Source organism: Atractosteus spatula, chromosome 9, assembly GCF_055471065.1.
Source record: "Atractosteus spatula isolate fAtrSpa1 chromosome 9, fAtrSpa1.hap1, whole genome shotgun sequence".
NCBI lineage: Eukaryota > Metazoa > Chordata > Actinopteri > Semionotiformes > Lepisosteidae > Atractosteus > Atractosteus spatula.
This window is the reverse complement of record NC_142714.1, coordinates 18013916-18036137: the sequence shown is the minus strand read 5'-3', so window position 1 is coordinate 18036137 and position 22222 is coordinate 18013916. Positions and strand designations below refer to the sequence as shown.

At 35.9% G+C, this 22222-nt stretch overlaps 1 protein-coding gene across 8 annotated transcripts in view; it reads left to right on the top strand.

The window, feature by feature from the left end:
- LOC148828333 (pleckstrin homology domain-containing family G member 3) overlaps positions 1-22222 on the top strand; it is a 103271-nt gene that overhangs the window by 45840 nt on the left and 35209 nt on the right. For 3 of the 8 annotated variants that reach the window (XM_088925101.1, XM_088925098.1, XM_088925095.1), the window contains exons 1-3: positions 3811-4115; positions 6094-6156; positions 12060-12598. In XM_088925101.1, the coding sequence (XP_088781227.1) occupies positions 3983-4115; positions 6094-6156; positions 12060-12598 (735 nt within the window). In that variant the 5' untranslated portion in view covers positions 3811-3982. Of the gene's footprint in view, positions 1-3810; positions 4116-6093; positions 6157-12059; positions 12599-22222 lie in introns of those variants that run through there. The other 5 variants (XM_088925102.1, XM_088925097.1, XM_088925099.1 and 2 more) reach the window with 3 other exon arrangements.

Sequence of the window (22222 nt, the reverse complement as noted above, 5' to 3'; positions counted from 1 at the left end):
CTTGACTTGTTAGATTTCTACACCATGGCCATCGAAATGCCGATCCCAGTGTTTTGATTGAAAATATAAAATATTCTTATCTAGTAACAAATTTGTTTAGTAATTTGAGCCAGTGCAGCTTATTGAAAACTAGTCAGCTTATGAGACAACAAGATTTGAGACAAAATGAAATCTGTAGTTTGGGATTTTTGTAATGGCTAAATGAAGTTTGAAGCCATTTAAAAGCACTACTATAAATATATATATGAAATATACTATATATGAAAATATAAATCGTCAGGTTTGAATGCTTACCAAGAAAGTGTATCCTGTTTTAAGATTACGATTGTCTTTAAAGATGTAGTATTCACCTTTAACAGTGTCTCATTTCATTTGACACTCAACAGAAATATGTTATTAACATTATCCCTGACATTCGGGCCAGAACCTGGCCTTTTCAGCACCTGGGAGTGAATCAAATTGCATCAGTTGATGTACTATTTAAAAAAAATAGGATTTTTTTTTTATTAAATCCTGCAGGATGATGTGAGCTTTGACAGTCTTTTCTAATCAGACCTTTTGGGAAAGGTTTTACATGATTGCTTTGCATGCTGTGGTATGATTGTTTTTGAGTTTGCCTGATGGCAGACGTTGCTTTGCAATTCTTCCTGAACACCTCTGGAGAGGGAAGCCACATGATTAATGGGGCTCTGCTTGACTTGTTCATGCTCTATCTGAATACAGAATCACTAACCCATTTCCTGTCAACAGTAGTTGACTCTATATTGCTATAACACGTTTTGACAAACTGGAGATAGAAGATTACAACACACAGACTTCCTGTTTTGCTCTAAACTTTCGTCGTAATTCTCTTTATGAAAATTAACACAATTTTTGTGATTTCTGCTTGATAACAAACTCCTTATACATCAAATCGGTTCTTAATTATGTTAAAGATTAACAGGATTCCAGTATTTAAAAATGTATATCTCCACTTGGTGCTTCTACTGTGTAGATAAGCTTGTCTTTTTATTCTTCAAATCCTGAAGGACTTTAAACTGTGCTCATCTTTAAGATGTTTGCATACAGTATATTGAAGAAACACGTACTTCTATTGTTGAGGAAATCTTGCATATTAGTTGCAGTTTTTTTAGGCTGTACTCATGTTGTATTCTGCCATTTTAGGTTATGTGGTCATAGCTCATGAGATTTCAGTCTGTTGGTACAACAGGTGTGTTATGTTTGAGCTCACATAAAATTCTAGAGACAGTGGACCCTGGCAAATCAGCCCAACTTTATTAAAAGAAAGTACAGCCCCTTACGATTCTATGGTTCTACATACTGTATTTTACACACACACATATTTCACTTTATTATTTTTTAAACAAAAAAATCAGTCAACATTTACTTGCCTCAAGTATAAAAGTATTCAGTTCAGTAACGCGTGGAACCCCATTTAGCAGCAATATCTTGAAGTAAACACTTCTGTCAGAATTTCAGTATCTCACTGTGAAAATTTGTGTGTGTTATTTGTCCCATATGGTTAGATACATCTACTGTTAGGATTTTGCGAGGACATGTTGAAGGTCTTAATATATCAAACCATAGAATCTTAAGAGAGTGCACTTTCTTTTAAAGTGCTGTATGTTTTGTAGCATTTGATTCCTTGACATTCAACATCTCCTTCACACTGTGGTTTGCAGATGGTATCGTTCTTTAATGTGAAGGCTAGGCATTCAAATAAATGTTTGCAATGGAAATGAAGATTGCCACTCTTTGATAAATCATTAATTTGGTTTTCTCACAGACACTTCTTAATATCCGAGAAATAAATTATATTAAGGCACTGTCAAAAACACACATTTAATTAACAGAAATATGGTGGTCTGCAGATTTTATTTTTAATTTTGGTCTATTTTCACAGAGCATTAAATATCTTGCTATGGACTGATTACACTGTTGTAGAGCTTTATGTAGTCTGCTTAGAATGATCTAATTTTCAAGAGGAGACATTTCTAAGGAACATTTTTCTATCTGGAGTGGCAGAATCAATAGAGAAACAGAACAAGAAGGAACTGCTTTTAGAAATCTTTGGAGACAGATTGCAGTGAAATGAGTCAGGAATTCAAAAAGATCTGGTTAAAATATTCCTCACTGGCTCCACTCACGTTTGTCCCATACTCCATACACTCTTGCTTTGGAAGTCACCAACATTTATTTTACCTGTGTTGTACTTGATTTATCAGTTGCTTAGGGATCCAGAGTTTGCCCTTGAATTTTATGCAAATATGGTAGTTTTCCTGAGGTGAGTGAAAATAGTTTTTTTGCTGCTTTTTAATCGTAAACCACCTCTGTTAGTTGGCAGAAATTTACCTTACTATAGTAAGCCTCAACCAGCTGAAACAGACATTTATGTTTTACCGAAGTACCATAATGCCACAACAAACAGTGTGCTACAGTCAAATCCAATTGGCAAAAAGTTGAATAAGAAGAGCAGACCAAAATTTAAAACGCTGTGTATTTCCAGTGCCTCAGTAAATCTGCAAATGTGATAGGAGATTTTATCCCATTTCGCAAATTCTTAATTCCTCAAATTACACTGGTTTATAAATGTTAAATAATGGGGATGTACAAACAGCAGACCTTCCACTTTATCAGTCTGTATGATCTGATTGTAAATAATTCATTGACAGCTTGATCAGTTTACTTTAGTTTTCTTTGCAGATGCCCTAATACAAGGTAAAATACAGGGATTTCCAAGTTATGTAGGTACATAAGGCAACAGCATGTGTTATTACAAGCAAGCACAATAAAATTTCAATAACATTTAATTGTCACTTAAAGATTTGCGTTTGCTTAAAGATCTGAATTGAAAGGCATTTGACATCAGCCCCAAAATATGCCATTATATTTGAAATACATTGTCTTTAGGTCTGGTCTGTGTTTCCAGCCATACAATTTCCAGGTGTTTGTTCAGTGTGTTTGAGTATCAGTTTTGAATGTGGCACACCTGGAAGTAGGCTAGAAGACCTCAATCTTGAAACGTTTTTCCATTTTTTTTAAATGTATTATAATTCATTATGGGACAAAAGGTAAAATCATAATACTGAAAAGGGAGCATTTTTCCACATAAGCCCTTCTTCCTAGGACCTCACTTTCTATTACATACAGTATTTTACCCTGGAATTTCTGTACCATCTATTTCACTAACTGGCAACATGTTAAGTACCACTGAAATTGCATTGTCACACACTCATTTAACCACAGAGGATAAGCCATGCCCTTGACATGTTATTTGCACAAGTTTTAAGTCTGTTTAACTCTAATGTCCTTGACCAATACTGTGATTGTGAGACATTTATGTATACTGTATATGTTTTGTTAGACTGTGATGTAGGTTAACTAGGCTGTATATGTTAACACTATAGATGTTTTTTTTCTTATTTGCAGGAAAACACCAAATGCTTACACAGTGTAAAATGTGCTGGAAAATGTAAATATTTAAGTTTACATTACCATTACAGTTACATGGGACCCTAACCACATCACATAAACAGACACTAAAGTGGTAGAGTATCCTTCATTCCTCTGTGCCTGTAGTGGCTGTAAAATCCCCACAAACCTTGTTTAGAGATAGCATTTCCCCACAGCACATACCACTGCTGCTCCCTGGCCTCTCCTCATGTCTGGGTGGGGATTTTTTTTCTCTTTGTTTTCCTGCTCTTAACGCAGGATGACGTTTTGTTTTTTTTTCCTTTCACCGGTTCCTTACAGGGGCGTGTTTCTGTGTGCGGCTGTATAGTGAGGCCAGGTGATGAACCTCCCCTCCTCCCTCTTCACCTGTGACTGCACTGCAATGATTTCCCAACCTCACTCATGTAGCATAACTGAAATGTAGCAAGTCAGTTCAAGACGGGGAGCTCATGCGCAGATATAGTTTTAGTTTGCGTTCATCTTTTCTTCAACCCCCTTCCTCTCTCTGGAATATAAATCCTCAAGTCTAATGAACAAAAGCAAGGAGAAGGCTTGGGGGCTTGTTCTGAAGCCAGACATGGTTGAGATAGTTGGTGTCAGAAGTGTTTGGGAGGATAGGAGCATCATGAATGGTATAAACAAACGAATTTCTAGGTGGTTTGGTGAGTACAAGTTTTCATTTTAGTTTTGATTAACAAAATATATATGGTAAAGTAAGGAATGAATTGTGACAGCCTTCTGTTTATTTCTTATTTGCTGTATGCAATTGTTAAGGGTAGCTGTGCCAGTTGTAATAGGATATTTGGCTTGCCGTCATTGGTGATTCATAGCAATTTTAGGCCAATCTCAAAAATCGCAGACTGATTCTGAGAACATAAAGACTCTCCTGTCTTTACTCAGAGTTCTGTCATGTAGAGACCTGAGCATGTTGAGTATTTTGCAAACTATAAGGTGACAAACTGTGACTCATGGTGTGAGCAGGGAGTGATGTAATTAAACAGTATCAAAATTTGTGCTTGCCTCTGTGTTGTTGAGTTTCTTTGTATTTTTTTTTCGTTCTTTGTTACGCATTTTAGGTAGAAATTATTTGTACACCAAATCTTGCATTTCTGACTGTCTCACCTTCTCCACTATGTATAATTTTTTAAAGAAAAAGACAGATTTGTAGATGTGTAAAATTACTGTAGAATATTGTAATGGTTTTAGTTTGTGAAAAGGTGCCATGGAAATCATACTTAATTTGAGGTTTGAATGAGTAAACAAATTTGGTTTAGTCTGTTGTACTGCATGTTCCAAAAACCTTGTGGATATGATGGGCATTTGTCAAACATAACTGCATTGAATCATTTTCTTTTGTATGAATTGTTCATTTATATACATCTGTTACAAGTAAATGTTTATATATTCGAGTAAATGGGTTATGGCCTAGAAGACTGTATCATGTATCACTTAGATTATACTTGAGTGTTTCAGTAAGTAGGAATTGTGTTCCCTCTACAACGAGGCAGCATTAAAATCCTGCTTTCAGAAATCAACTGACTGATTTGTGTTTGATGTCAATGTACGATGTAGTCCAGTGCTAAACAGATTGTGATAAACTAGATTTAACTAAAGAGTTGGGTGGAATTTCATGCAAGATTTCATTAATTGTCATCTGTATCCTTGGAAAAGAAGTGACTCTTTACATTCATGAAACATACAGTATGACACTCAGGCTCACCAGAAAGGATATCCTAAAAATAGAAGATCTGAAAAATAATCATTCATCAGGAAGGAAGGCACAAACAGTAAAAAAAAAAAAAAGTGAAAAGTGAAAAGTCAGTTTCACTTTGCCAGATGCACAATATCACTTACACATTTTCATGCTGGGATTTTTTTTCTAGAAAAAAAAAGATCTGATGCCAGGTTTAATTTTGTATTGGATTATGCCCATCAGTAGCCTTTTTTCTGCACGTGTTCTGCAGTTGGCTCTAAGTCCAATGAAAGGCTGCGAGTGTAGATCACACTCATGCTGGGGGTAAAAGTCCAGCAAAGCACTGCCGGGACTGGCTGGATTTGAGTGACCGTTGCAGTTTGAAATTGTTTTCTTTTAAAGGAAAGGCATGCCTCTCACTGTTTGGCTAACTAGAATAGCTGCTTAGGGGTTAGGTATTGTTTTAAAACAAAAAACATTTCCTTTTGCATTATGGACTTAATCATGGCCAGAAGGGAAGGTTTCTCTAGGAACTTTCCTGCTAAAAGCAAAACAAAAACATTATTTTCCAACAGTTATTGCTTAGTTTATGAAGGTGGATGTAGGATAAAAGCATAGCGCAACACTATTTTGCGGCATCTACTTTTTTTTTATGAATCAGAATATTACCTTAAAACTTCTACAAGGATTTTGTCATGGTATATCCAGGTCTCCTACATTTTTTAAATTAAAACAAAGCCATACGACAACTTTTGGACACCTAATCACAATATTTATTCCTAGAATTTCATCGCATAATTACACATTTGCGTCTCAAAGAATTGCATAAGGTTTTCATCTACAGCCGAACAATAGTCTGTTTATTCTAGCCATATTAGTACAGGCATGATAGTTGTCACCCATGTATAACTACCTGTGGATTTCCTTTTGTTTTGTTTTTTTATCAGGTGGCTTAACAGGCTCTCTTCTATACAAATTTGTTGTCAAACCTACCCAGGTCTGGTTTGTAGGTACGTCTACTGTATATTGTTTTATTCCCTTTCCTAATCAAAAATCACATTTGAAAGATAAATTGTATCAAATCTCGGCATTTCGAAGTGATTTCTGACAAATGATAATCAAAATACCCATTTAATCCTAATTTAAGAATGGTGTGTGGTATACTGTACTTCCTGGTCTGATAATCAAAACTTAATCAATATGGATGATATGGATGATTCTGTTTTCTTTAAACAGAATAGCTCATATTACTCTTCCATCAGACTTAAAATTACAAAATGTTTTTACAGTTGATAGAAAACATATGCTTAGGACAGTGACACACAGCTGGAAAAATCCATTGAAACTGAAGACTCCCATTATAGTTGCACACATGAAATGTTATCTTTATATATGAGACACCATGGAGATGTGGGATTAAATCTTTTTACTCCAGGATGAGGGTCTGTAGCCCATTCTTGGACAGCACCTACAGTATACAGCAAGATTTATAGGTAGAAATGAACCAATCAGTGTTTAAAGGTCTGGAACTACTTATACCTGTGATGAATTTAACAGGTGATATTTTTTCAAAATTAAGCAATTTGGAGAACAAGTGGGATAGAAACCTAAAGGCCCTCCAGGGCTCACAGTCCAGTGTTCCCTAAATTAAACGAATTACCTTCTTTCTTGAACAATCACGTGCTACAAGTGTTTCTGAACTTGAGGAAACTGCAGATTCAGAATTACACTTACAAGAATAATTCCATTGGAGCTCTTTAGGGAATGTTTTCCCCTTTTCCCTTGTATGGCATTGTACTTGCTTAAATCGGGTGTCAGGTGAATGTCTTGACCATGTTATTATAAAAATCTAGAAGGCTTTGTAGCAAAGAAATTCAATAGTGTCCTTGTTTTTTCCTTTTCAGTATATTTAAAGCCAGATTATTCTCTAATAACTGAGGGCATCCCATTTAAACAGCCAACTTCCTTTCTTTGTCCTTTTCTTTCATCTCAGCCAGCAGCTGTCAGCTTAATTTTTGTTCTTAATTTTGCACCTTGAACCTTTTTCTTTCAGATATAGTTCCTTTACAGTAAAACAAAAAATACTGTAAATAAACTTGGTATATTCTTGTTGCTTATTATCCATATAGGTCTCTGATCCTAGTTAACTTGTAGTGGAATGTCTAATAGTGGCATTTTGCCATACACAGTAGTCTGTAGACTTTTGTTTTTATTTTGCTGTCCTTGCTGTAATAAATATTCTAGTAGTTTTTTTTGCTTAACCAGTCTTTTAAATGATTCACTTCTTAATGGGAAATTTGTCAGATGTTTTGCAGACTGAAATTGGGTGTCCAATTAAGGAACATTTAAAACGGTTCTTTTGAATTATATTGTTGCAGACTGACACATCAGTCTCAAAACTGTAAATCCCTGCAGTTGCAAATTGTCAGTGGGTGAAAGGTGTGACTTGAATTGTTTCCATTGTATTTGTTATGGACCTGTTCAGGTTTGGTTTTGACCTTAAAGTTGTCTTGACGTTACATGACTTTAGTTACCTGTGAAAACCTCTTTGTACCACAGAGCCATGTGCAAACATTATTTGGAAAGTCATTTTTCTTCTTTTCAGAAATAATCTACCTTTTCTTTTCAAGCAGAATATCTTGGGTTCATATCTGAACACAATGTTTGTTACTGATTTGTAAGTGTGCTTCCAACCTTCATGTTCTCTGAAAAGGGCCTGTTGTGAATTGTATTACACATAAGGTGTGACTTGGCTTGTATTTACATCAATCACTGCAGATCAAAACATGTTAGTCTCATCTAAATAAATCATTTCAATTTCACTTATTGCTGCACAGTTTTAGAAGTAATTAAATTGACAAATAAACCATATGATATTTGAGTTTAAAAAGAGATCTTTTGGATTTCTTTGGCTGCACTGCTGTATTTCAAAATGTCACCACACACTAAAATTAAATACTATATCTAAATATCAGTTACAATTTGTAAACGTTTACCAACGTTATTTTATCTGTGACATTTTTTAAGCTGCCTAAATACTTCGATAACTTTCTGTTTTTTATTTATCTTTAAAATGGGATAATATCAATCACCCAAAGTAGTTCTCTTGATAAACTTTATTTAACTCTAGTAACAGTTGGTATTTTTGTCTGTTCTGAATGCAGTTCAAGAATAGTACTTCTCCCAGTTTCCTAAAGCTGGCCATAGTGGTACCGCTAGCAGTAAGATGTAAGACATGTTACAGCCTGCATTTTTAAGCATGAGTCAAATGTGAAGAGTAAAGGTAGAACTCCATAAATATTACAAGAACTAGATTAGTTTTTTACAGAATTACCAAATCAGTTTTGGAAAGTACCTAACAGGGAGCATAAATTTGCAGCATATAATTGGTATAATTATGATTATGCTGATATTTTCTGTTGAATTAACTTACACTACAGCAGGCTGGGTCTTTTTAAGGCATTTGAGGAGCAGTTTTGTTTTCAGCGCTTTGTCAAGGATTTTAGAATATTTATGCTTTTTAACACACTCAACAGATCAGGTGTTCTTATCAGGCATTTACTGGTGTATTATCATGTACCTGTCCCATGAAAGATATCACAATAGTGTAAGTGATGGCAAAAAAAGAACTGGACTTTGTAGGTTCTTATTCTTCTGGTTTTCCATTAAAAGATTTAATTATATCCATTGGTCAGATTTTATTCACTCCATTGTCTGGGTTACTATTTAAGATTGAGTCTATGCCACTTCTTGTTTCCCTCTCAAAATATTCACTGAGCCGCATCATCATGTAATTTGATTAGGTGCCCAAATGTACCATTCACTGCAGGCCCAAAAACAAACTTAAACATTAATCTTTGAGTCGTGAGTGAACAGTCTGACAGAAAAAAGGGTCTCAAGAAAAAGATGATGCTAGAAGTCATCATCTTTGCACTGACAGATTGGAGAATGGAGTTAGTTTGGAATGTCAGTAATGATTTAGTTTCCTGGAGTCTAAAGAACTGTTTGGCTTTGACACATTCGTATGGGTGAAAGTAAGTGGTGATTGAGTTAAGGGGAAAAATGTCCATTGAATAGTTTTCCAGCTTATTTCAAATGTTTACTTTAAGGAATGTCTTTCAGGACAAGTCCTGTCCAAAGAAAAGTTTGCGTCACCCATGATATATCTACATTGACAGAGTTAACTAGGTAGTCTTGACATTGTTTTCTTGAGTTTCTGCATTCATTATAATTGTAAAGCATAAATATAGCTCTACATCTTTATCTGCCAGCAAGTCTTTCCACTGTTTTTCATAGGTTTATTTTGCGGGTTTAGCCTACCACTGAAACTTGCAGGACCACACAAGAGAGAGCAGGGCTTTCCCATTGATGTTGTGTATTGTAATTAATACACACCAAGTTTCATTTAAGAAAATCGTGGTTCTACATAGGAAGGAAGGTGGTTTTCATGTGTGAAATGAAATAGTTCTTCTATGCAGTCATATTTTCACAAAGCAGTTTATAGTTAGACATTATCAAAATGAGCACTTAATTTGTCTTTCAACCACTCATAACAAAGTTGTGCTTCAGGCCTTCCACACACTTTCTGATATATGGTATTAATAACCAACTTGAACAAAACATATACTGTACAACCAAATTTACTTTTCTTTATTAATGTATTAAATACTGAGCCAATCCTGTGCCTTTTGATTACATTAGCACATGAAAGACAGAATAAAGCCTTTTTTGTGATGTCTCCTGGTTCCAGTTTAAAATGAACTTTGATCATAAGATGATGAAGCACCATTATATTATTTTTACTGCATTGCTAGAGCAAACTTTAACATTACATTACTTTGCATCTGCATTAAGCCAATAATTTACTACTGGGAAAGCCTGAATTTATTTAAGAAAAATCAGAAGAACATATGAATTTAGAAACCATAATGCTAGTTCTGTAATGTTTCTTAAGATACTAGTCAGTTGTTTCAGTTTTATAGGAAAATAAATCTATTTATTGTCCTTTTTATTTCAAATTTATTTTCAGATTTGTTTTTATAGTATTCCCCCATTGTTCCTGTATCAATATTTGAAACTCTTTTTTATACTAATCAAAATAGAATAGAATAGAATTCTTCAGCTGAGATTTGTAGAATTAAAAAATCACAAAATTCTGTGAATTTTCCTTTTTATTAATGGCTTCATTTGTAAAACATCAGTATTTTACAATCTACTGTTGAAAACGAACTCAAAAACATTGGCCTGTTCGCTTTCTGATGTTGCAGATGTCACAGCAGACCTCACAAGCCCCCTGGGCTGCTTTGAATCTGACACACAGACTGAATCACAGGAGAGATGAACAAAGGTTTTTAAATACCTCAAAAGCTGGAGTTCGCTAGAGGTGTGTTTTGGGGAACACCAAACACTGTTTCTAAAGTGAGAATACAGGCAGTACTGTATGTCATCTTTGTGATGAATGACAATGAATGTTAAAAACAGGTTCTCCACAAAAAAGAAATAGTTGTCGTTTAGAGACCAGTAACTCCATTCTCCAGCCTCATCCTGTCAATTGTCCATATCTTGTGAAATTAACTGTCCCACTGCCTGTACACAGACTGTACAATCTCATATTCACATTTTCTTTTGAGCCTTTACTCAAAAATATCTACAGTACATTACCTCCTTCTCAGGAGGAGAATACCAGAATATTTTGGATTATTCAAATTGTGACTTAAACAGGACTCTGCCTACAATGAGCATAAACTCCTTGTATTTTAAACTCTTTGTCATGTAATGCGAAACCAATTTATTGACACTCTTTAAAGTAATGGTTATGGCATTAATACCTGGCTTAAAATGTTTTGGAACAAATTTATTTCCAAACATCTGGTTTTGCTTTTTATTATTGTCTTAGTTTGTTTAATTTAAAGATTGTTCTATAGTAAACTTGTACAATAGGTAGGTAGAGTATCACACAATCCTCCCCAAAACAGTTTTCATGTAGAATCTAAACTCTGTTTTTGTAGCCCGTTTCCTTTTAATAAATGTAAGGTATAATGAAATATTTAGCCAGCTGTTCATCTGCATTAATGCTCCTTGCAGATATCAGCACTCCTGGCATTAGAGAGGACAGTTGTACACAGTATCATCTTTCAGCCTTCATTGATATACTGTACAGTATTAAAGGGAGTGGAGTCTTTAGAAAAGACATTGTGGAACCACATACCATATTATAATCCAGGTAGTCTTTATGTATTGAAAAATAGCAGGTGAAATACAAGAAGTAAACATTTTAAATCATTTAAAAAAACTGTTCTTTACATTAGGATCACAATGTACAGTAGATTAGACAAAGGTGGATTTGAGTCAGCCACATCATCACGCAATCAAACATAAAAAGTTAAGTGGTTTAAGTTGATAATGAAGAGTCAGGCTTCTAGGTATCTTTTTTTGTATAATTTGTTAATCAGGGAGGGTACAGTTCTAGGACCTAATATCATGGCTCAGCTGAATCACAGTTTAAGCTCAAGGCTGTGGTTGTTGACCTCCAGGATGTTTCCAAAGCCCCTGGGAGTTTGCTATTCTACCACACATTACAAGGCATCCAGAATGGATCACGACCACATAAAAACTAGGATGTTTAATCCAATGTCAAAAGATCAAACGTCAACTTTATCATAATTCACAGCAATATTCAAATCGTTTTAAAAGTATCTGATCCAAAAAAAGAAAGAACGTGTTTTACATGATGTGACTTTTGAAATTTTACCTGTATTTTAATCCCACTAAGGAGATATTTTATCTGTCAAGTTGTGAGGAAAAGTAAAAGAATTCAAATCACATTGGGGTAGCATGACTGACGAAGACTAACCTCTCCAGATTATTCACTGAGTTTTGTTTTTTCAGTGCCATGTATTCTCTGTTCTTTCAGAATCTCCTCGGTTGTCCACGGCCTCCTCCATCAGCAGCAATGAGAGAATGTCTACAGCGACGATATCAGAGTGCTCTGCCTCGGTCAGCACCGATTTCTCGGACACAGACCGCCCAGTGAGTCTGGTGTCCACGCTGTCCTCAGGGTCCTCCAGAGACGGGCAGAGTCTATACGGGAGTACGGCTGCACTGACCGCTGCAGCTTCTGCCTCTGGTTCTACAGAACCCACACCTGCAGCTGATGATGACATCGACTTGGAATTGAGCCCCACGGGGATCACAAAGGAACAGCAGACCGAAGGCATGTTTATAGAGAACACGGAAAAGGCGGACGTGGATTTATGGTCAAGTCGCTCTCACAACCACAACAACAACGCTGCCAACAAGGCCGGTGCTGAAAGTCCCCGCCAGGCTCCTCTCTCGCCCTTTGCTGCCAAAGCCATGGCACCCAATCCTAAACTTACCTACGTGGACCGTGTTGTCATGGAGATCATTGAAACGGAGCGTATGTACGTTCGGGACCTGCGGAGCATTGTGGAGGTGAGAGCCTGGAGGGGTTTGATTGTGTAGAAGTCAGGGTCAACTGACTTCTAGCATCATGGTCCTGTTACAGGAAGTTTGAACAGTCCTGTGAGTACTGGAGAGTGACAGTTCCACAACAGTCCAATCTATTCCTATGAGATCTGTTACCATAAATTAACATGGGATTTTTATTTCAAATGCCATATCTGTAGTCAAATCCTGAAATATAAAGAGACTATTTGCTGTTTTTAGAGGTTGTTTGACAAGTAGTGCGATTTCAGTTCTGAGTATTTCAGTTGTTAATATATAAAAGTGTGAATTTGAGATGAGCATGTTTTGTATACAGCAGTGTAGAATTTCAAAACATGATCAGTTGCTGGCAGTGGGCAGAGGCTTAGTTAGGTAACTTGGGACAAAAATGGGAAATACTGATATAGAAGACTTGAGACAAAAAGAACATGGTGATGTGATATTTTTTGGTGGAAACTCAGACCTTGGTTCTTTATGAAAGTCATGTAGACATGTCCCCATAATTCCAAACTGCCAGCAGTTACTGTATTTTCTCATGATATGTTGTTCTTGTAAAAGACTATAAACAGTTTCAACAAGACATAAAAATGAGATGACATTTTTTAATTTTGCAACTTCGTAAAAACCAAAAGTTGGATAAACTTTTCAAGTATGTTATTGCTAACATCAAGCTAAACATAATTGCCCAAACCCCAATGACAGGAGTGTGTAATATGCATCACATGCATCTCGTGCTTTCAGGGTGGAGATATTTCCATTTCTGGGATATATAATTGCAAGAATGATTAATTAATCTTATCATTCTTTTATACTTCACAGAACATGTAATTCAAAGCCCATTGTGGGAAAGGTAATGAGTGTCACTTGATGTATGTGAAGCACTAATGAACTGAAAATATTTAGTGACGTACTCTGCAAGTAACAGCTTTTATCCCGCACATACTTTGTTTAATTAAGCATTTAATATTTTCAGCTTTATTTTCAATTAAAGCAATAAATGTCTATCAAAGACTTTCGGGAATCCCTGCTTGCAGTGAAAAATAATTTATTTCTCGTTTGAGTTCACATGATGGCAGTCACTTTATGACAAATATTGAGCTATTTTAGACCAAAAATGACAATCTTTTGAGCATGAACAGTACAGTTAAAAGTACTGTAAATTGTTCAGTGTTGTGTTTCATGTAGGAAGCATATTTCCAGATATTAGAGCAGAACAAAAAGTCTTTGAAAATGAAACTTTAAGCTTTGATAGATTCAGCTGACATATAGGAAACTGGTAAGCTATGAAGTTATGAATGACCTGTTCTCAAGATGTAAATGAGTGTAACTAAGTCTTTGCCACCCTTTTCCTCTAAAACCAGGTGTTTTATCTCATAAGTGCTGTTTGGCAGATGTGTCTGGATATGATCAATCCAAGATTTATGGCTAATACAATAATGATAACAAGGCAGCTCAGTGGAACACAGCTGTCCAACAAAGCTGGTGTGGTTCTGCTTTTCAGAGCTGATACCAACTAGCTTCTAGAGAGACATCCATCCATGGCACTGTGGATTCTAATCCATTTAAATGTGAGATCAGATCAGAATAGGAGGGATAGAACGTTTTTTGTGTGCATCTGTATTTTTGTTAGCACAACAGGTTACTTCTTTGAGCAAGCACACATAGGATGCAAAATGGGAAAGTATACTAAATACATGAATTATAACCTTCATGACAAAAACAAAAAGTTTTTATTTTAAAACAGGAATACATTTGGAAATTGGAGCAAGGTCTATTAAACTCTTTAAGCATTGTTTTCCTGTTCCTAAAATAACTCCATTAAAAAGCTCTGTGCAGTGAGCTTTGGGTCAGTTAACAAATTGACTACTTTATATTGCTTGCCTAATATGCCTGTATTTTTTTTTTTAAACTTACATTACATTTTAAACTTACACAACCTGCATCACCATTTTGGTGCTTGTGTGCTGCCATTTTGTTTTGTCTGCTTTTAAATTTCAGTTGCAAAACATAACATAGACAAAGGGTCACAGGTACCTTTAGTAGTGCTGCTCAGCAATGATTCAGTGGTGTGTGTCTTGTATGACCTGAAGTATTGTACATACTTTTTATCAGATTTCTACAACCACCAGCAACCAAAAGACACAAATTGAAGATCTCTGTTCAGTGCAGAAGTAGTTTTGGTCTTTTTGTGGTGTCCTTAACTGTGCTTGGCGTAGATTGGATATCTGTTTCGTATAGCTTAAAATAATTTTAAAATCAAAATTGCACCCAAACATGTTCTTTTGAAAGTGATCCATCAGTTTAGCACTCTATCGTGAAATCTCCAGTTTTCCATAACTGACTTATGATTTACTGCCCATTTTCCAAACCAAAGTCTCCAAATTTTTATCACACTCTATGAAGTGAGTTGAAGGTTTGGCTCTGTGCGTTTTGTGGTTGAATTCAAATTACCACTCACCTGGTAATTTATTCCTCAGGTGTCAGTCAAGGTACTCTAGTGTAACTGTGTACACAAAGTTGTTGGCTTGCCTTTAACATTGTAGAAAATTCATCTTTGGAAAACAAAGCTGGTATTTCATTCACATTTCAAGGTGACAGAATATACTGATACATACAGTTTATAATCATTCCGGAACTCAGAGGCCCTTTCTTGGCAATAAGTATCAGGATGAATAATTGTGCACAATAGACCTTCCATACAGAGTTTAGCATCATTTTTCAGGTCAAGGAGTAACATTTAAAGCAGGGGTTCCCAGCTTTAATCTTCAAAGTCTGGAATCCAACAGGTTTTCTATGCATTTTTCAGTAAATAGTCATCACTTGCAAAGTGGTGAATTGATTAATCTAGGACTTACTGTAATTAGACAGGTGTTAATAAAAAAACAACACTGTTTTCTGAACCTTGACAGCTAGGGTTGGGGACTCCCAGTTTCAAACAAATTTAAAGTGTGTATGGGAGCATAAAAAAATCTTACCAGACCTTTTTAGTTTTTTCTATTTTCACAGTTTAAGGAGGTTTTTGTTTCAACACATGTACAGTACAGTATGGCTGGGAAATTTTCATTTAATTCCTGGCAAAACAGGAATACCTCTCCTGAGAATTGTAGCCTGCCAATGTCTCTGAAATTACACAGTCTCTCTTGGCAACACCTTGGTACTCTGCTAATTCGTCAGAGACATATGGCACACCTGTAATAACAGAGCAGCGTGCTCAGGAGCTTCAGACTTGGTAGTGAAGTGTGTGGTTGAGCTTTCATTTTCAAGGTCTACTGGCAAAAGGAAGAAGGTTTCTTCTTACAGGCCACAGTAGCTCCAGAGCTGGATAGGAGGGTTAGTAGAAATAGGTCCTCCAGCACTCAGTACACCGTTATTAAATTTTAAACTTACCCCTGTAGCCCATCATTCAAAACATAAAATGGACTTGTTACAAAAGCAGATGGAAAGTATGAGGAGGTCTGGAAAGTAGCTTCAGGGAATGTGAGATTGAATGCATTATGAATTGAATTTTTTAATGTTGCTAGTACAGATCTGTCAATTTTCCTATGTATTCTCTGGTGACAAGTGATTGTTGTTGCTGAGAGCACTAAACATGAAATAGTTATGGTGTACAGTAAATAAGGCAGAGCTGACACAGACGTTGAAATGCATTTCTTAGGTTACTGATACATCACCATGATGCCAATAGGGAATTATGAAAATTTCCTAATACCTGCCCTCCAAAATAAAATAATAAAGTACTACTACAGTAGGTCTCCATGTTTTTAACATTTTAACATTGAGCATTTTCATTGCCTTAAAAAGATGTTTAAAATTTTGACGACTAATTATTTTTGAAGTCTGAATAATTTAAGTAGCAATATATGGACACTGCACAGTATACAATACTAAAAGGCACATTTTGGAAAGACCTGTTGGTAGCGGCCATTGTCACCTTGTAGTCTGATCTCATCACATCTTGGAAGCTCAGCAAAGCTGGGCTGATCTGTACTGGGATGGGAGACCTCACCAACTCCCAGTATGGTAGCAATGCGCATTATGCTGTAGGAAGATGAGGCTACTCGATCATTTAAGACACCATGGTAATGCTGTTATTCCGGGTGTCCATGTGAAATTCCTTTCAGGGTTTATACAAACTGGTCTCCTTCAAATTCCTGTTGAATTCAATGAGAAGTGAAAATTCAATAAATGTCTCACTTCTCCCCTGATGTGCTGTGGAGTGGGACTTTTGGCACCTTATGGTGGCCAGTGGTGAATGAAGTGGGTCCTCTAAAATATATGAAGCAGTTGATATCATTTAGGATGACAGCAGAATTTTGAGCTGTTTTTTTGACACCCAGGGATGGTGTACCTACTTTTTTGAAGTGCAATAAGAGCTGTAAATGATCGAGGAGTAATGAACTTTGAACATCTCATCTTAAGGACAGAACATCCTATAGCACAGTGTCCCCAGTCCCCATACTAAGACATAAGTCCAGATGGAAAAATGCCACCATCATGGCTGTATCAATAAATGCTTGAGAAGCATTACAAGGAAAAAAAAAAGTATTATGATTTATTGACTGATGCAAAAATGGCACTGCAGCTTGTTTCCATTTTGGAAATATTAGGTTAATTATCACACTGCTGCATTTAGGCCAATCATTAATTTTAGTCTGTTTTAAATGTTATTATTCTTCTGTCATGCTCTCGGATTTGGAGTAAAATGTGTTACTCCTTCAATTTTACATACTTTAAATATAGTAGTGTGTAGTTTATGTACTTTTAAACTGGGGAGGTTTTCTATAGAATTTAGCATCTAAAGAGTTCATTCTTGTAGAAAATATAATGTATGACTTTGAATTGGTAAGGAATGCTTTGAGGAATGTCATGACTGTATTGAGCTCCATTGAAAATGAAGTTGGCATATCAAAATTTGTCAAGCATGAATGCATGTAATAATCATATCAAGGTATGGAAAATAATTTTCATCTAATTGGAAATCAACTAAACACAAATTGACACCCAAATGGCTTAAGTAAAATGTCCTTAAAGTACAATACCACAAAATATGAAAATAAGTAAAAGCATGACACCTGTATAATAGTGTTTGGAGTATTTGCCTCATACTGTGCATAAGGGGTCGTTTGACCCTAATTTGTTCATTCTGCCTCTGGAAAAAAATATACAGCCATAGCTTTAAATTCTACTTCTTTCAAATACATGCAGAATAATAAAATTTCCTTTCAGATACAGCTAAACAAGGTACAGTATCTGTTTTGTTGTTGTTGTTGTTGTTCTTTTCCCACACAGACTGTTCTTTTGTTTATGTGTCCTGTTTATTATTTCAGTGCAGGTTTTGTTTATCTTTTTCAGCAGGGTAGCAAAGACCTGATGGCCATGAAACATTTGTTTACTGCAGTGGTGATTGGCCAATAAGGTGTCTACTTTTACATGTGGTTTGTTGTTTGGTCTGATATTCTGGTAGGTGCCTCTGGCATGACTCTCAAAATGAAAATCATAAAGGCCTCCAGTCCTCAGGCTTGAAATTAGTGTTACAGTAAAAAGCAAGCTTATAAAACCCCTGCCCACACAGAACCAAGATATCACAGGAACAGACACTCCAGATGGTTTTCAAAACGTATACTGTAGTACAGCTGAACACTTTGAGTATGAAAATCATCCTGTACAACCAAGTCATTGGAGGAGAAAATTAAAAATAGACTTAGAACAATCCAGTCTTTTTTTGTTACTGTTTTCACAGTTATTTGTCCTTTTTATTAATGATCATCTTTCCTTTCTGGGGAATATTTAAGATTTTGTTAGTATTTTCAGGGTTTTTTTTCTCAACAAAGAGGGCAGTTTTCAGCCCTCAACTATGCCACAGAGTACCATAAAATTGTAACAGATTATTAGTCTTTTGATTAAAAGCACAGACTAAGCACTATTGGTTTAAAAAGCTCTAGTCCAAAGATTATTGTGTTAAATATTTTGAAGAGAATCAGCTTCTAGAGAGAGCAAATATTTCAGAGAAAGATCAAGATTGATTTTCAATGCTTTTTCATAAAACCTGTGGACAAGTCAGATGTTATTTAACTCTAACCTCATTTCACTTTTGAAGGCTGCTCTGTCATTTGATATATACATAGGATCTTGAACTCTCAAAGGAGTTTGGAATTTTCACAAAGAAAAAAAATCTTCATTGTTTATTGCCATCACTTATCTGTTGATCATAGGGCACCTGCTGGGAGTTTTGTAATGTTCTTTTCCTCAGAAAAAGGATTATTTCTCAGAAAAGATTTCACAAGGACAAGGAGATCCTTGTGGAATCTTACACTAATGCCACAGCTTACACCAACGCTTACACTAACGCCACAGCGTTATTCTTGGAAATAATAAAAACTGGAAAGTCAGCCTTTTTCTTCCAGTACATAGAATTTTCTTTAGTATGTTTAACCTTACAAAAGGTGTAAAAAAATGTAAGTAACACAAATCCTATTGTTCTGCGTGATAAGTATTTAAGATAGAGCAGACTATATAATAGTTTTAAGCTCCTTGGTCATTATAGAAGAAATGCTAAACACATGTTGCAGTAGAAATAGCAGCTCCAGCAGATGTTGATCTGTAGTTCATGCTGAACTTTGGTGTGCTCTGTTGCGTCAGCAGCATGTTTTATGGATGCTAGAACATGGCTAAAATAGTATTTAACAGAGAATATTGAGCTGTTTAATGTTTTGCAGACAGTGTGCAGTGCATGCTGTTATGTTATCTGGGTTTATTGTTTTTGAATTAATAGCTTTTGGCAGATGTACTGGTTTGTATTTTTGCACCAACACACTTTGTAAACATGAGCTACTGTACATATACAGGATTTTCAAGCCAACAGAGGAAAACAAAAGCTATTTTGAGGCCAAACTCTCTCTTCCTGAGACTGGGGACATGGATAAGTGTTTGAACAGTTCCTCATTACAAGACAAGCGGTCATGGTGAAGAGAAGATTTTTTTTTCTCATGTTTTTTCATTGCTTCTTCTGGAGCCTGTCTACTCCTACAACTGTACAACTGTGCTGCTGTAGTTGATTGCTAGATTTTGTGGTTGGCTGGTGTTTCTGGTCTTCAGGACCTGACATACAAAGGGACTGAATCAATCAGAATTACAGAACAGTGCCTCATAAGTGGACTTACCCCGTCGTTGGCACTTCATTGAATCCAGCCATTGCTTTACACTTTTTTCTCTTTCGGTATAGTGAAACAACCTTCCTTTTTATCTTAATACACAGCTTTTCTCCTTATGGGAAGTAAAAAAGTCAGTTCACCACAATATTGACAGTTGTTGTTGATGTTGTATTGACAGTTCTGTTACATACTGTATATGCATCACCCCATTTGTGTTTTTATGGTACAAAAACTTTTAATATGTTTGATTCCAGCTGCCTTTACCAATTGAAAATACTGCTTCATTTTCTGCATTCACTTGTAATTAAGTTCTTCTGTGTTGAATTTCAACACAGAACCTACAAGGGTTGCTCTGGATATGTATTAGTCTATCTTAACTTGTTGTGTTTCAGGCAGCTTATGTAGAAACATATGTACAGTAATGACTTTAACATATGAACAGGTTAAACAGTCTTGGAATGCACTCTCTTCCTTTCATTTTCCTCAGGGCTGAGTAATACATTGAAATCATTTAGGTGCTGAAACCTCTAGCAGACTGACAGGATGTAACTGGAGCTAAGTTATGAGACTATATTGGTGGTCATTCACAGATTTTTCCTGCTTTCCATACTCTACACCCAGAGAAAGAATGTTTGAAGCTTTTTGGCCGTTTCAGCCAAAAATAACATCTTGTCCTTACCTGACTTAATGTTGAGATTGAATTAAAATGTACTGAATATAAAAAACATAACATTGCAATACATTCACAAAGTCATCAGGAAGAAAACAAAAATATTTTTGTAGCAGGTTCCCATTATTGAACATGACATGACGTGGGTAAACACATTTAAGCTGATTAACATGTGACATGAAGAGGGCTGGATAATAGAGTGTCTACTATGAGAGTCACTGGCTAGGGTGAAGATCCTGATCTTGTGGGATTCTGTCCCATCTCACTCTCTTGTGAAGCCTGGCTAAGCCTGTGCCAGTTTACTGGTCTCACGTTATCCCAGCTCACCCCACATATAATAGTTAATGGGACTCAAGTCTGGTGAATAAGGCATACATCCACAGAATAACTGTCATGTTATCACTTTCCAAGAAAGTCATTGTTACACAAGCAGCAAGAAGATGCACATTGTCCTGTTGGAATGTTGTCACGCTCAAATGAGCACATAGGAAGTGAAGTCCCAAAGCCCGATTGTGGGCGCAGGGGCTGTAATCTAAAGAGGACTTAGCACCACTGCTGGGTAGTCTACCTGAGGTACTGCCCCAACATAATGATGACATTACTGGAGAAATTTTCCTGCTTCCCCTTAAAAGACAGGAGTCCATCTCAGAAGTTAAAAGAAGTTTTTATTTCATGCGCATGGGAAAATTCTCCGTGTATTTTTCTCAAGGTGATTCAATTAGAACATTCCTTAAATATTTTTCTGTGATCGATCACTCTTCCTTTTGCTTATTAGATTGGCATCATTTCAGAATTGAGCACATCTTCCTCTTCCAAAGATAAGTTCTTTTAACACAATTGATTATTTAGTTTTGTAGCACGTGTTCCTACAGTTTATAACACGGCAAAGAATTACATAGTAGCCCTTGTGTCCAGCATTCTTCCATTCCAGTTCAAACCAGTGCGGTATGTCCACCTTATTAAATACTTCCACTTCAACAGAAACAGTATGTACAAAGTTTACAGAGACCCCTCAGAAACATGATCTTTTGATATGGAGGGTTGCTGTGAATTTTTAGGTTAGACAATCAACAAATCATCTTACCCACAGTGTAATCAACACACTCAAAAATGTTGTGGTTTAGTGCTTATGCTAAGAGGTCACTCCAGTGTATCACAGTTAGTCACAAATTTCCTTTAAAAAATGCATGTATAGTGTTTCTTTTGGTACTCAATATATTTTTGTATATTCAATGCTCAAATGTTTTTTTACTTTAAAACTCTTTTCTTTTTAAAATGTTTTTTCCTGTTTTTTCTTAGCTTTTCATGGCTTGTGGATTAGTGTTAATTTATCCTTGACTCCAAGGGATAGGGACCCAAAGGGATAGTCAGTATTAGGTGGTGTGCTGGTTTGTTGCATGTATTTATAATATTACGTGCTGAAGAGCACAAAACCAAGATGACGTATGTGGATGTTTTTCTTCCCTTGTGATAGTTGCAAAAAAGCTAAGATTTGTGTGAGCCTTAAATGTGAAACATAAATGTGAAAATATTTCACAGGAGTAACTAGTTATCAGATTAAACATAAAATTTAATTTACAGTGTACTTTTAGCTGAGAAAAGGCATTGGTTTTTTTGTTGTTGTTCCTGCCATGTTTCAAATGCTCTGCCATTTTTTAACACTATAACTAGAAAATAGAAGCCATAATTTTCTACAAGAGGGGACTGTTACTACAAATGAAACATGCCCTGCCATCTCTTCATTACAATTACTCCATTCATCCAGAAGGTACTACCTCTGATCTTGGAAAG